Source organism: Aquarana catesbeiana, linkage group LG01 (genome assembly GCF_042186555.1).
Source record: "Aquarana catesbeiana isolate 2022-GZ linkage group LG01, ASM4218655v1, whole genome shotgun sequence".
Classification (NCBI taxonomy): Eukaryota; Metazoa; Chordata; class Amphibia; order Anura; family Ranidae; genus Aquarana; species Aquarana catesbeiana.
In genome coordinates this window covers 421,806,156-421,822,307 of record NC_133324.1, presented here as the reverse complement: position 1 = coordinate 421,822,307, position 16,152 = coordinate 421,806,156, and the positions used below count along the sequence as shown (strand labels likewise).

At 42.1% G+C, this 16,152-nt stretch overlaps 1 protein-coding gene across 1 annotated transcript in view; it reads left to right on the top strand.

Moving 5' to 3' along the window:
* Nucleotides 1-16,152, top strand: part of PSIP1 (PC4 and SRSF1 interacting protein 1) — a 179,837-nt gene that overhangs the window by 101,321 nt on the left and 62,364 nt on the right. The window contains exons 9-10 of the mRNA XM_073635722.1: nucleotides 2,732-2,810; nucleotides 4,836-5,043. Coding sequence (XP_073491823.1) covers nucleotides 2,732-2,810; nucleotides 4,836-5,043 — 287 coding nt within the window. The remainder of the gene's footprint in view (nucleotides 1-2,731; nucleotides 2,811-4,835; nucleotides 5,044-16,152) is intronic.

Here is a 16,152-nt window from a genome sequence, read left to right as displayed (position 1 = left end):
CCCTAGTGGTTAACCCCTTCACTGCCATTGTCATTTTTACGGTAATGAATGCAATTTTATAGCACTGATCGCTGTAAAAACAATGGTCCCAAAAATGTATCAAAATTGTCCGATGTGTCCGCCATAATGTCGCATTCATGATAAAAATCGCAGGTCGCCGCTATTACTAGTAAAAAAAAAAAAAAATTAATAAAAATGCCATAAAACAAACCCCTATAGAGTTAGTGTATGTAGACACTATAACTTTTGCGCAAACCAATCAATAAATGCTTATTGCGATTTTTACCAAACATATGTAGAAAAATACAGATCGGCCTAAATTGAGGAAAAAAATTGTGTTTTTTTTTTTTTTTTTTTATATATTTTTTGGGGATATTTATTATAGCAAAAAGTAAAACACAATGTGTTTTTTTTTTTTTTTCTAAATTGTCGCTTTTTTTGTTTATAGCGCAAAAAATAAAAACCGCAGAGGTGATCAAATACCACCAAAAGAAAGCTCTATTTGTGGGGAAAATAAAGGATATCAATTTTGTTTGGGAGCCACGTCGCACGACCGTGCAATTGTCAGTTAAATTACTCTCCGTATAAATAAAGATTATTATTTTCTTTACAGAAGAAGCAACATATACTTGGTGTGTTATTCCACCACCTAGGCTCTCCATGCTCCAACTGCCCGTGTACTATTTTTGTATCTAACAAGTCATTTTGGGGATACAGCAGGGCCGTCCTTTCATTTGGGGGCCTTTGGGGAGTCACTTCTGAAGCCGAGGGATAACCATTACTTACCCTGGTTGGTCAACTGACAGCCAGTGTGTTTTTATCCAAAATATGTAATTTGTCGTCACATCCAAAAGTGGATGCATGCGCATATCTTATGCACGTACTTTTCATTTTTGAAAACTTCTTACTGAATGTATCTTCTACATATATGATTTTTCTCTCTGCAATACGCCTCTGAAGAAGGGACATCGTCCTGAAACATGTCAGGCTTCTAGAGAAAATATCTTGTTTATAAATGGAAGTATACAATAATTATATGAAAGCAAATTCTATTGCATAAGCACTTTTGTTGAGATTTATATCCAATGTATTCTGTTTTTACGCTTTTCTAAATAAATAAAATATTTTTTATTCAATTTAATCGTACGGTTCGCCTATAAAGTCCCATCTTACTGGGGGGTATATAAGTTCCCTTATTCAAGGGTCTTATCCTATGTACTTATCTGGGATGTTGGCAACTTTTTGAAGGCAATACAGTTGACCTTCGGTGGTTCATTTCACTATATATTAATATACTTGTAAAGTGGTTCTTTCTCCAACCATCAACGCAACCTATTCTGTCTGTAGTTCTTGGTCTGCACTTGACCTGCTCTTTCAGATGTGAATAAAAGGCCCGAGTTAACTCCAGTTTTGGATAGTTTGGTTGTGGACCTCTCAGTCATTTTTCACTCGGATCAGGCTTTTCTGAACTCCACCCTGGTGGCTGATGGCATTCTTTATCCACAAGAGGGGGCCAGTTCACTCCTTATGCTCCTTTTTTCTCTTTCTCACATTTTCCTTTTTCCCACATTACTTCTCCACAAACTAGATTCTGCCTATTTGCTCTAGTAATGGGAATTCCAACTATTTCAGGAGAGACAGCTGAGATGATGTTCTGCTGAGAAACTTGGAAAGGTTGCTGTTATCAGAGGAAGCTCTGGTTCAGTCGCAGTGTTGGCATTTAGATTGTTACTCCTCGTTCACTATACTTCCCCAGTGATGGGTGCAAACACTCTGGGTTCAATTGTCCAGACTTTAGAGTCTCCATTGTGCCTTCTAGAAAGCTGTAGGAAAGATGTCATGAGAGTTTACCAATGGCTTTCTTTGACACCCTCCCATCAAACTGTAACTGGTGAATCGCCCAAGTAATAGTTGTATGCTCCCAAGACCTCTTGCTCTCTAACTCCCTTGTCACCTTATCCCATGCTCGCCTTCAGGACTTCTCCAGAGCCTCTCCCATCCTCTGGAATGCTCTACCACAATCTGTCTGACTTTCTCCTACTTTGTCCACTTTCAGATGGTCCCTGAAAACTCATCTCTTCAGAAGCCTATCTGGTCCCCATCTAACAACTGTACATTTATTTTCTCCATCAGCACATCCCCCACAATAATTACCTCTTGTATCTCTTGACCTTCCCTCTTAGATTGCAAGCTCTAAGGAGCATGGCCCTCTGACTTCTACTGTATTAAAGTGTATTGTATTTGTACTGTCTACCCTCAAGTTGTACTATATAAATCCTGTATAATATGCATGGTGTCTCCAGTCTTAGCAACTGAGACCTGTAACTCTTCCTTCAGTGATCATAAGTAGCTTGGTCGCTTCCCTCACTAGTTTCCCTCTTGCAGTGTCACTCACCTGTGATGGATGGTCTTTGGTAATGTTTTTTTTTTTTTTTTTTTTTCAACCAGCATGTTGTCAGATTCCCCCTTCCAGATATTCAATGTAGGTGGGGGAATACTCCCACTTGTGTTCTGACAGAGGGGAGCCTTCCCTGTTGTCAGAATTCAGTGATCAGTGCTGCTGGCTAAAGCACCAAATGACAGACTGCAGGGAAAAAAAAAAAACCTGATACGGGGCCAGTCCCTTTATTCTGTCCAAACCTGACTATTTTGTGGTCTTTGTCAATCTTGTGAATTTTGGACTAAAAGCTAACTGCACATGAAATGATCTTTCTTTTATCTAAAAACTTAGCTTCCACAGAACCCAAAGTGCCTAAACCAAGGGGAAGACCAAGAGTGAGGCCACTACCCACTTCGCCAGATCGCGAAATGTGAGTGTTTTTCTTCATTGTTTATAAGGTGGGGGTTAGTATGTGTAAACATTTATTCGATTATTAATATTTTATATATTAATATATTGTGGTGTTTGCAAAAAAAGGAACTTTTATTGTAAGCTTAAAGAAAAGCATTGCAGAGATTTCTAAAAAAAAAAAAAAAAAAAATCATAATAAAGGTTTTATAATATCCCTTTTACAGAACAATGGTTTGGCCACATCTACAAACATTGAACTTATTCTCCCTGAAAAAAAGGACTCTTAAGAGGATAAATGATGGAGCATAGGGAGGAAACAATTTGGTTGTTTGACGACACATGGCCACTTGGTGAAATTGGATAAGAGTTTTGAACCTTAAATTGCATAAGGGGTTCTTTACTCTCAGAGCAATAAGAATGTGGAACTCCTTCCTCAGTTGGTGGTGTTAGGGGGGGGGAGTGTCTAATTAAAAAAAAAAAAACATTTAGTTTTGCATGTTGGTGAATGCAATATACTCGCTGACAGATGGGGAATGGTAATGACATAAACACATACTGACAGGTTGAATTGACCACCGTAAGGTTTTACCCTCTTCATGACCAGCGCATTTTTTGCTATTCAGCACTGTGCTACTTTAACAGGCAATTGCTTGGTCATGCAACACTGTACACAAACGAAATTTATTTCATTTTTTTTTACACGAATAGGTATTGGTGGTATTTAACCACTTACGGACCGCTCGCCGTCGTTATGCGTCGGCTGTTGGATAAGGGATATTATGGCAGCAGCTAGCTACCATAACCCCGGTATCCTCTTCTTCAGCGGGCAGTCCGCTTTCAGATAGGTCTCCATACCATTGGGCGGAAGCGATGTCAAAACGTCACTTCTGCCCATAGCTCTTAAAGGGACTTTTTTTTCTTTTTAATTGCATTTTAGTGTAAATATGAGATCTGAGGTTTTTTTGACCTCAGATCTCAAATTTAAGAGATCCTGTCATGCTTTTTTTTCTATTACAAGGGATGTTTATATTCCTTGTAATAGGAATAAAAGTGACACAATTTTTTTTAAAGAACGGTTTAAAAATAAAAGGTAAAATAAATAAGGAAAAAAAAATGTTTAAACTTGCCGCGTCCCGTTCTAGTACAGTCCAGTGCAGGAAAAATGCAGCATAGTCTACTTCTTCTTTTTTTTTTTTTTTTTTTTTTTTCTTTTTTTTAACTGGAACTGCAAGCACTGGTGTGAACTGTGCCATTGAAAACCATATAACCTACTTTCCATGCGTTTTTTGATGCAGAAAAAACACACTGGACTGCATGTGGTGTGAACTGGCTCTAAATAATTTGGGGGGGGGGGGGGGGCTGCCTGTTATACTGTCACCAGTGCAGTACAGTGTCGTCGTCTGACTGGTGCGACAGTGACCAGGGATACTGACTGGTGACATTTATATAAAAAAAAAAAAAAAAAATACACATGTTTTATTCAGTTCAATGGCACTATAGTTGCACTGTCGTACTCTGGGTGGGGTGATCTATGATGGGGGTGGGGGGAGATCTATATATATATATATATATATATATATATATATATATATATATATATATATATATATATATATATATATATATATATATATATATATATATATATTATATCCTCCTTTGTTTTTGTTTTTTTAAATAAACATTCTGCTAAAAGCTTTGCGGATTAGTACTGCTGGGACTTTGAAGAAGGGGACATACCCGAAAGCTTGTCCTAACAAAAAATGTATGTTAGTGCAAATAAAAGTATCATGGACAGTACTCTATTGTCTGTGACAATGGTAACCAAAACAGTCTTGAATGGTCAAAGCGATTACATAATTACAATCATTGTGATCACACCCGGCCGGTCACAGCAAATCCTTACGCAAGGTAACACAGCTACCTTTTTATATTTATTTCATCTCTGTATTTAGATGGTTGCCTTGAGTTTAATGTAGTGTGCTACAAATTTTGTAATAAGTTGGTTTTGTTTTTTTAAATGCTGTAATTTTTTGGGTTGCAGAACTGATGAAGATCAAATAAAGAAGAAAGCTCTAGAAAAATCACCAAAACAGCTACTTTCTAGAAAGGATGATGAAGCAGCAAAGGAAAATGATGACAAACCGCAAAAAGAGACCAGCAAAAAAGATGTTGAAACGAAAAAAAAGGTTACTGGAAAAGTTGATTCAGCTTCCCGTTCAGAATCTGAAGATGAACCGGAAGAGAGAAAGGTAAGACTTGATTAAAAAAAGAATAATCCGTTATCCAGATTTTTTTTTTTTTTTTTTCCTTCTAATTTTTAACCACTTCCCGCCCACCGACCGTCTTGACATCCTTGACTTTGAGCGGGTATATCTGAATGATGCCTGCAGCTTTCACATTATGCAAAAAAAATTGGGCTAACTTTACTGTTTTGTTTTAAAGCACAAAACTCTCTTTTTTTTCCGAAAAATTGCTGCGCAAATACCGTGCGAGATCAAAAGTTGCAACAACCGCCATTGTATTCTCTAGGGTGTTTGCTAAAAAAACATATAATGTTTGGGGGTTCTATGTAATTTTCTAGCAAAAAAATGATGATTTTTACATGTAGGAGAGAAATGTCAGAATTGGCCTGGGTGGCAAGTGGTTAGACTATAGTGTGTGTGTGTGTGTGTGTGTGTATATATATATATACTCGCCAAGCAATTTAGAATATTATGCTACTGGGTAAGGGCCTCATTTTCCTCAACTCTAATTTTTCATGTTATGCCACATTCTATTACAATATCATTTGTGATTCTAGTCCATATTGACACGATTGCATTATCCAATTTCTTCAGACGTTTCAGCTGTAACTTTTATGTTGATCATTCTACACTTCTTCTCCCCCCCCCCCCCCCCTCCCCCACTCTTCATATGTCCAGTTATAACCAGCCTGTGCCTACTAGAGCCTTAGCTACTTGGCTTTGGCTGATAGAATTTTAACCCAATGTTGTCTTCTGCTGTTGTAGCCCATTCATGTTCTGCTTTAATTACTTGCTGGCCACCTTATAGTGTATATATATATATATATATATATATATATATATATATATATATATATATAATGTGTGAGATATAGAGAGAGAGATGGTTTTTATTTTTTTCCATACCCTGGCAGAATTTGATTTCTTGGCCATTTTTTCAGAGAATATAAAAAAGCAAAAACATTTCTTTAACTCACGGTGTTTGGCAGAAGCCATTTATTATCAATCAACTGTGTTTACTCTTTTTAAATCATAATGGCAACAGAAACTACCCAAATGACCCTGATCAAAAGTTTACATACCCTGGTGATTTTGGCCTGATAACATGCACACAAGTTGACACAAAGGGGTTTGAATGGCTATTAAAGGTAACCATCCTCACGTGTGATCTGTTTTCTTGTAATTAGTGTATGTGTATTAAGGCCAATGCGTTTTTTGCACTCCTGACAGACCCTTGCATCTTTCATCCAGTGTTGCACTTACATTTCTGGATTCTAAGTCATGGGGAAAGCAAAAGAATTGTCAAAGGTTCTGCGGGAAAAGGTAGTTGAACTGTATATACAGGAAAGGTATAAAAAAAGATATCCAAGGAATTGAGAATGCCAATCAGCAGTGTTCAAACTCTAATCAGGAAGTGGAAAATGAGGGGTTCTGTTGAAACCAAACTAGAATCCATCTTGTCCCCTAGTTAAAGCACCACGCTGTCCACACACAAACACTGGCTAAGCACACCGTTAACCCTTTGATCACCTTAGATATTTAACCTCTTCCCAGCCATTGTCATTAGTACAGTGACCGTGCATATTTCTTTATCGTACATCACGGGACACAGAGCACCATAATAATGACGAATTGGGTTATACGCTACCTTTAGGTGTTTGGACACTGGTAACCAAAATTAAGATGGTTACTCCCATGTAACCCCTCCTATACAGGAAATACCTCCGTTTTTTTCGCCAGTGTCTTGAAGGTGATGGTCATGGCTGTTGAAGCTCTTCAAAATTCTTCAAATAATGTTTTAGCACTGATCACTGTATTAGTGTCACTGGTTCCCGCAGAGTGTCTGTCAAATTTCCACCACAATATCGCAGTCCCGCTATAAGTCGCCAATCGCCACCATTACTAGTATACAAAAAATAAATACAAATTCCATAAATTTATCCCATAGTTTGTAGACACTATAAAGTTTGCGTAAACCAATCGATATACACTTATTGGGATTTTTTTTTTACCAAAAACATGTAGCAGAATACATACTGGCCTTAACTTATGATTTTTTTTTTGGATATGTTATAGCAGAAATTGTTTTGTTTTTCAAAATTGTTGGTCTTTTTTAGTTTATAGTGCAAAAAATAAAAAATGCAGTGGTGATCAAATACCACCAAAAAGCTCTATTTGTGGGGGGGGGGAAAGGACATCAATTTTATTTGGGTACAGTGTCGTACGACCACGCAATTGTCAGCTAAAGTAGTGCAGTGCCGTATTCCAAGAAATTACCTTGTCATGAAGGGGGTAAATCTTACGGAGGTCAAGTGGTTAATATGATGTGCATTCTAAGATACTTTTATGCTCACCACAGTTGTAAGGATTGTTTGTTACTGTAGCCTTTCTGTCAGCCCAAACCAGCCTGGTCATTCTGCTCTGACCTCTTACATTAACATGGCGCTTCCATCTGCTTACTAGATGTGCATAAAAATCCCAGGCAATCAGCAGTTACAGAAAAACACAAACCAACCCCTCTGGCGCCAACCGTCGTGCCATTCTCTAAATCGTGTTGCCTATGAACAGGTATATTCCGCTGGGCTGCTCGCCCATAGAAATGATTTGAGTAAGCAGTGTGCTTGCAGCTGCACTTAGAGGAGCCAACGGTACATTTTTTGCTGGAATAGCTTTGAGGGGATACTTTTATGCATTCTTTGCATGAAAGTAAAAAAATCTTCTTTCATACAGGATCCCCACTGCCCCCCTTATCCTTGAAAAAAGAAATGATTAATGCGCTACCCAAAAAAAACAAAAACCAGCTGCTACAAACCATATGACAAAAAGGTAACAAATATAAGATAAATTGTAGTGCTAAAACACACTTGTATTAATAGTGAATAAAGTTCAAAGTGCATGTAGACGTAATGTCCCAAAAAAGAGGGAATATATGATCCAAGTAGGACAACAGTCCGCAGTGAGATTAAATAATCCGTGTATCAATCCTGTCTGCTTCCCAACCGTCAACTTGTATATCATCAACTTTAGCGAATAGATGGAATACGCTTACCAGAGGGGTTGGATTCTACTGCCATAAGCATAGAATCAATGGAGCTTGATGCCACCCTGGGCAAAGTGATGAAGTGTTGGAGGCAAGGGTAGAGCCTCTACCGGGCCGGGACGTCCCCTCTGTCCACCGAAGCAGAGCCAAAATGGATTCCAAAAAAGCAAAGTGGTTTCTCAGTACTCCAGGATATGTGGAAAAAGGAAGGAATGCTTCCACATAGTGTAATTCTGGGTGTTTTTATTCATAAAAAACCACAATACATATAAAAAGTGATCACAAAGTAAAAGCAGTGTATAGGGTCTGTAAGAAGAAAAAGATGTCTTTCCTGCAAAGCAAAATGTCCAGGAGGATGGAGAATCCTCTTTGTAAAACGTGCATTGACTCTCTGGTCAAGGAGGAATCTACATCGGCATGCATTGATTTAATCGCATCAGTTAAAGAGCTGAATGCTACTATTCAATCTTTTCGCTCTTCACTAGCAAACCCATCTCTGTCAGCCATCTACCTAGAATCCTCACAAGGTTCACAATTAATCCCGGTGGTGGAGGCTGAAGTGGGTCCTCCTACCCAGGAGGGACATTCCCCCTCTTGTTCCAAGGAAGAGTCGGAGGAGGAAGAGGTGCAAGATACATCCTCCAAGTACAAATTGTCTTTGGAGCAAGTAGATAGTCTGTTAAAGGCAATTTATGCTACTTTGGGTTTAGGAGAAGGGAAAGAATTAGCTCTCCACAACCCGAATGAATGTGGGTCTTGGTGAACATAAAGGGCGCACCTTTCCAGTGCACTCGGAGTCCATTAAGAAAGACTGGTCAGAACCAGAGAGAGCTTTCCAAAACGTCTTTCAGGATAGCACCCGAGAGATCATGGCTCCTCCTTCCACAGGAAACACCTCATCAATTAAGTCTTTAATAGGAGGCCTCCACGTTGCTTCCATCAGTTTTTTGTTTCCTCCAGCCGGAGGAACACCTCTGGTGGGAGCCATGGCCTCTCAGGGCTTTCCTGGGAGACACAGGCTCTTACCTGTTAAGTCTTTTTTTGCTGGGAGAGTGATCCTTCCACTTGCCTCCTGTTGGAAGGTCCTGTGGGCTCCCTCTCCCTCTTCTTTGCTCGGGGAGAGCCTGTACAGACTGGCAGTACTGTCCCCCCTTTTTTTCAGAAGGGTGGTTGCTGTTTTTTGTTTCACCACTGAGACCTGCACTGCGGGATGAGAACGTAGCAGCCGCCATTGTTTTGGTGGCCGAGGCTCTCCTCGGCTGCGTCCTGTATAGGAAGGGGCAGTACTTCCAGGTCGGTGCGTGGTGTCATTTCCAGCCGCAAGCGCAGGGGGAGAGAGCAGGGTCACCTGGTGCCTTAAGTCCCTATTCTGGATCGGTGTGGTGGCATTTTTTAATCTGGAACCAACGTTCTTCACCACGCGTCCGCAGTGCAGCTATGGACAGCGATGCAGCGGATAAGGGGGCAAGCCAAGGCACCAGCAAGGCCAAGGTAAGGGACTGTGTCCTGTTACTCTGGGCCGTTTTCTCCTGTGGGGGGGTTACTCGCCCTCCCCCCATCTCCCTGGGAATGTTTGTTGCAGTGGCTAGTGTTAGCATATCTGCCTAGCAACAGGGGACCTTAGGTGGTGGTGGCTTGCTGGGCACACGGAAGATGTTGTCCTTCCTAGTGCACCTGGGTGTCTTATCTGTGCTGTGTAGCAGCCTTTTTAAGCGTGGTTCCTTTTTCTCTTCTAGCTCTTTTCGGAGCTAGAGTCTATTCTTGACCGTATGGCTGATGAAAAGAAGTCCTTTCCGGTCAAGAAGAAACGGGTTCAGACCCGTAAGCATTTTTTTTCGGCCTCAAAAAGGGCAGCAGGAAGGAAAAACACAGAGCAAGAGCAAGCCATGGTCTTCCCAGAAGCCCAAAGGTAGGAGTGGAGTGCTCTTCAATCCTCCTACGACCTCCGGAAAACCGCAATGACTCCCCCCTCAAGGTCGGAGGAACACTCCAGGAGTTTCTTCCTCAGTGGAGAGCCATTACTTCAAACCAGTTTATTGTGAATATGCTCTTCCAGGGATACGTGATAGAATTCATGGAAGAACCTCCAAAAAGATTCTTGGTGACAAACGTCCCGAGGGATCCGGTCAAGGCTTTCGCCATGAAGTCCCTAATTCAGGAACCGAAATCCCAGAGAGTCATTGTTCCGGTCCCGACAGTTCTTCCAGGGTTTCTACTCCCATGTATTCCTTGTTCAGAAACCTTCAGGAAAGTTTCGCCTCATCCTAAATCTCAAAATGCTGAACAAATCAGAGTACAGAAGATTTCGGATGGATTCCATTTTCTCAGTAAGAAACCTCCTGAATCAAGGGTGCTACATGGCATCAATAGTTACAAGATGCCTACCTCCACATTCCTATTGCCGCCAGGTCCCAGAAATATCTGAGGTTAGCACTGAAAGAATGGAAGAAGGTGGTACATCTGCAATTCAGAACACTCCCATTCGGTCTGTCATCATCCCTAAGGGTGTTCACGAAAATAATGGGCGAAGCATTGGCACCTCTGCACCTAGAAGAAATCTCAGTGATTCCTTATCTGGACAACCTGCTATTTTTTGCTCCAACCAGAGAAGGTCTTCAAGAAAACTTGGTCAGAGCCCGTGTTCACCTAGAATCCATAGGGTGGATCTTAAACCGCCAAAAGTCAAATCTGATTCCCTCACAGGAAGTGTTATTCCTAGGTTTCCGTATCAACTCTTTGGAGCAAAACATTTTTCTTCCAGAAGGAAAACAGAAAAAGTTGGTATAAGTGGTGTCACTGTTATAGTCCAGTCAGCTTCTGTCCATCAGGAAGATCGTGTCAGCGTAGAACTTTTGACCTCTTCCATACCGGCAGTTCAGTGGGCAAAGCTCCATTTCAGACCTCTGCAAAGTTTTGTTAAAAACCTGGGATCACCAGCAAGATTCACTGGATTCACTAGTGAAGATTCCCACCACGGTAAAAGTCTTTGGTGGTGGAAGAACCAGACAAGGTATTCAGAAGACCTGTTATGGTCCTTCCCAACCCAGGTAAGGTTAGCAACCGATGCCAGCTCCTGGGGTTGGGGGGCTCACATGAATGGTCGGTGGGCCCAGGGCTCGTGGTCCACAAAAGAAGCACTGAAGTCCTCAAATTGGAGGCAACTAAAGGCGATAGAAATGGCCTTACTGACCTTTGCAGAAGAAGTCCAAGGACAGCATACCCAGATACTATCAGACAACGCCACGGCGGTGGTCTACATAGACGGGGGAACCAGAAGCAGAGTTCTGCAAGAGGCATTCTAAGCTGGGCAGAGCTCCATACTCTATCCTTCTCCGCGGTCCACTTAAAGGGGACTCTAAACAGGGTAGCGGACTTCCTCAGCAGGAATCAGGTATTCGAAGCGGAGTGGCAATTGAATCCAGATGTCTTCCATTTGATCGTGAAGGAATGGGGGCGGCCAAGAGGGGATCTCTTTGTGACTCAGGAAAATTCACAAGTGTCTCGCTTCTTCTCCCTGAACAGGAACGAGTCATCACTGGGAGTAGATGCTCTGGTGCACAGTTGGAAATTTCACCTCTGTTACGCATTCCCCCCGTTTCAGCTTATCCCTCAGGTCATAACAAAAATCCAGAAAGAGGATACGACAGTAATCCTCATCACTCCCTTCTGGCCCAAAAGGCCTTGGTTTTCATCCCTTCTACAGATGCAACTAAAACCGTACTGGCACCGTTAAGACAAGACCTCCTGTTACAAGGTCCTCTGCTTCACCAGGAAGTAGCAAAGCTAAAACTCACGGCTTGGCTTCTGAGGAGCAGCTCTTGAGGAGAAAAGGTTTCTGGGATAGATTGGTGGTTACCCTCCTATCTAGCAGAAAGAAGGTTACAAGAGCAATATATTCCAAAGTCTGGAAAGTCTTCAACTCCTGGTGCACAGCATCCGGCAGATCATTAAAACAGATTTCCTCTATTCTGGAATTCCTGCAAGATGGAGCGGACAAGGGCCTAGTGGTCAGCACTCTCAAGGTTCAAGTTGCCGCGCTTGGGTTATTTTTGGAAAAATCTATCATCCGAACCCTTAGTGATTGGATGCTTAAAGGCTCTTTCCTGGTCTAGACCAATGGTGATCAAAAGTTGTCCAGTATGGGACTTATCAGTTCTACAGGCCCTGACCAGGGAACCTTTCGAACCCATTCATTTAGCCTCCCTGAAATTAGTTACTTTGAAAACAGTTTTTTTTTTTAGTGGCTATTACAACAGCTTGAAGAGTCAGTGAGCTACAAGCCTTATCAATCGGGGAGCCATTTTTTTTTTTTTTTTCAGACCGAATTGTTTGGATCCTAATTTTTTACCGAAGGTCGCTTCGGTCCATAATCGAACCCAGGAGATAATACTTCCTACGTTTTGTTCTAATCCATCGGGTAAGAAGGAAGAAGAATTCCATACCCTGGATGTTAAAAGAGCAGTCTTGAGTTACTTGGAAGCCACTAAAGACTTTAGATGTTCAGACGCACTATTCATTTTATTTGCTGGCAATAAAAAAGGAAGACGAGGAACCATTGCCAGATGGTTGAGAATCTCGGAACCCTATTCCCTTACAGGCCAAGAGAGTCCAGTGAGTATCCAGGCTCATTCTACAAGAGCTTCGGAGATGAGTTGGGCAGAAAAATCTGGTACCACCCCGAACAAATCCTGTAAGGCAGCTACTTGCACAAGTCTGACGACCTTTGCCCCTCATAGGTTAGACCTCATGATGGCTGGAGACCAGGCTTTCGGAAGGAAAGTCTTACAGGCTTTTGTCCCACCCTAAATTGAGTAAGTCTCGATAATCCTCTCGGGTGCTGTCCTGAAAGACATTTTGGAAAAATGCAAGTTAGACTTACAGGTAACTTTGTTTTCCAATAGGCTTTCAGGACAGCAGTAACCCACCATTTTTATTACGTTGCTGTAATACTATGATGTAACTGTCGCTTATGTGTTGCAGCTGGGGCTGGAGGTTCTCTACAAACAACTGATGGAAGCAACGTGGAGGCCTCCTATTAAAGGCTTAATTGATGAGGTGTTTCCTGTGGGAGGAGGAGCCATGATCTCTCGGGTGCTGTCCTGAAAGCCTATTGGAAAACAAGTTAGTAGTAAGTCTAACTTGCATTTATTCTTTCCAAGAGCCCATAAAAGGCGTTTTCCTTTTGCTGAAAACCCGGCTGCACTTGGGAATTAAGTACCTAAACTTGATGCAGCCTTTTCACAGATTTCTGTCAACTGACCTGGCATTTCAGGACATGGGTATCTCCATGGATCCCATGGATAAGAAAGAGAGTAAAGCCTCAATTACATATTAGTAGAAACCCGATATTAGTGCCATCATCCCGGTGTTAGAGTTAAAGGGGTGGAGGCGCGGAGGCAGTTGCTGCTACTGCCTGTTCGCGCATGCACACCTAAAGATTGGGACTATCTCGGCACTTGTTAATAACTCACAGTTGAAAAAAACATAATAAATATATACATTTTAATGGTTGCATTGCATCCATTACATCCCTTTAACCCCATGAATAAGAGGATGGATCAACCACAAGAGGGCTTGGCAAGCCATCATGGGCAATCTCAAACTAGCCGTGGCAACTACTTGCGTGTCTACAAATCTGGAGTACTGGATAAACCAGCTCAAAGCCCACGTCATGGCAGACTCACCCTAAACAAGAGATCCTTGACTCATTTTTTTACCCGGTTGTGGCTTACATTGCAGATGCGTCAACAGATTCTATAAGGGTGACAGCAAGATCTGCAGCCCTAGCCAACTCGGCCAGGAGAGCTCTTTGGTTGAAGACCTGGCCGGGAGACTCGGCATCCAAAAGTAAACTTCCGTTCATAGGGGATTTGTTATTTGGGCCTGATTTAGATTCAATTCTTGATAGGACAGCCGACAAGAAAAGATAATTTTCTGTTAAAGAAAAAGAAACCTATTAAACATCTTTTTCAACCTCAAAGAGCTCAGGGGCAAGCCCCTAGGAAGAAGGAACTGGTCAGCGCAGAAGGGCAAGGACAAAGGTGGGCTCCTTTTTCCATCCTCTTGCATCGGCCAGCAAGACACAATGACTCATCATTGCCGGTATGAGGAAGACTTTAGGGATTCCTCCCCCAATGGGCAAGCATGACAAAAATTTATATATATTTCAACCATGCTGTCCCAGGGATACAAGATAGTTTTCGGAGTTTCCGCCAGAAAGATTTTTGATCACAAACCTTCCAAGGGACACCGCAAAAGCCCTGGCTATGAAGGACCTTTTAAAGGATCTGGTGCGACACGGGGTTGTGATCCAGGTGTCACCGGAAGAACGTCATCAGGGATTCTACACCCATGTCTTTCTGGTAAAGAAGCCATCTGGAAGTTTTCATCTCGTCCTCAACTTAAAACCACTAAACAGGTTGGTGACATACAGAAGATTTCGTATGGACTCAATCTTTACAGTCAGGAATCGATTGATACAGGGATGCTTCATGGAGTCAATAGATTTGAGATGCGTACCTTCATATTCCTATAGCTCCCCAGTCTCAAAGGTTTCTGAGATTGGCTGGGAAAATGGGAGAAGAGGTCCTTCATCTGCAATTCAAAGCCCTCCCGTTTTGGCCTTTCATCCGCCCCACGGAGTTTCACAAAAATAATGGCAGAAGCTCTCGTCCCACTTCGTCTTTAGGGGATTGCAGTAATCCCATGTCTGGAAGATCCTTTTTCTTCTTCTTCTTTTTTTTTTTTTTTTTGCCCCGTCCAGTGTCAGGTTGCAAAGAGATTTCAGCAGGGCCCGCAGTAATTTGGAACCGTTGGATTGTGAACCTTCAAAAATCAAATTTCAATCTGGCTCAGCAAGTACAGATTTTAGTTTACCAGATAAACTCGGAGCAAGAATTCTTCTTTCAGGAAGAAAAAAGGCAAAATCCAGAATGTAGCAGGTTTGCTACCAACTAATCAAATGACGGTCAGAAAAGGTTATGTCGGCCTTAGGGACCCTGACCTCAAATATGCCTGCCATTCAATGTGCAAAACTTCATTTCAGATCACTTCAGAGTTTTCTCCTAAAGGTGTGGGATCACAATCCGGAATCCCTAGACACATTAGTAAGGATCCCCACAAGGGTAAAGAGGACTCTTTGGTGGTGGAGAAATCATTTGGTCTTGTCAAAAGGGCTACTATGGTTCTTTCCGGTCGAAAGAATAGTGACGACAGATGCCGGCGTGTGGGGATTGGGAACCCACTAGGATCAGAATCGGGCACAAGGAGTTTGGTCCCAAGCAGAGGGAGTTGAGGGTAGTCACCTTGGTATTGGATGCCTTCTCACAAGACCTCCAGGGGTACCATGTACAGATTTTAGCCAACAATGCCACTACGGTGGCCTGCTTGAACAAACGGGGGCACAAAAAGCGGGGCCCTTCAGTTACTGGCAACAAATCCTACAGCGGTCCATCCCAAGGACACTAAACAGGGTGGCAGACTTTGAGAAGATGGAAAATTCAGGAAGCAGAGTGGAGCCTGAATCCAGAGATTTTTGCATTAATCACCAGGAAATGGGGGCGTCCACAGGTGGACTTGTTTGCATCAAAAGAAATGCACAGCTCCCTCAATTATTTTCTCTTCACCAAGACGAATGTTCTCTGGGGATAGATGCCTTAACCCATCCTTGGAACTTTCACCTGGGTTACATTGGTATTAAGGAAGATACAGAAGGAAAGGGTGTCAGTGATTCTTATTACTCTATTCTGTCTGAAAAGAGCCTAGTTTTCCACCATTCTGCAGATGGCAGTCAAACCATCCTGGCAGCTTATGCTCAAATAGGATTTACTGCTTCAAGGCCCAGTGTATTACCCAGGTGTAGCCAGGCTAAGCCTCACTGCCTGGTATCTGAGGAGCAGCTGTTAAAGCGGAGGTAAACCCATCCAGAAAACCGTTTCATTTACGGGTCGTGCCGAAAATGTAACACTCCCATTGGTTGTGCTCTCAACCAAACTGTCAAACCATCCAATGGTTGGTGTCATAACTGATCACATGTGCAGGATCATGGCAGTTGTAGTTTAAACAGAGGCAAAGAT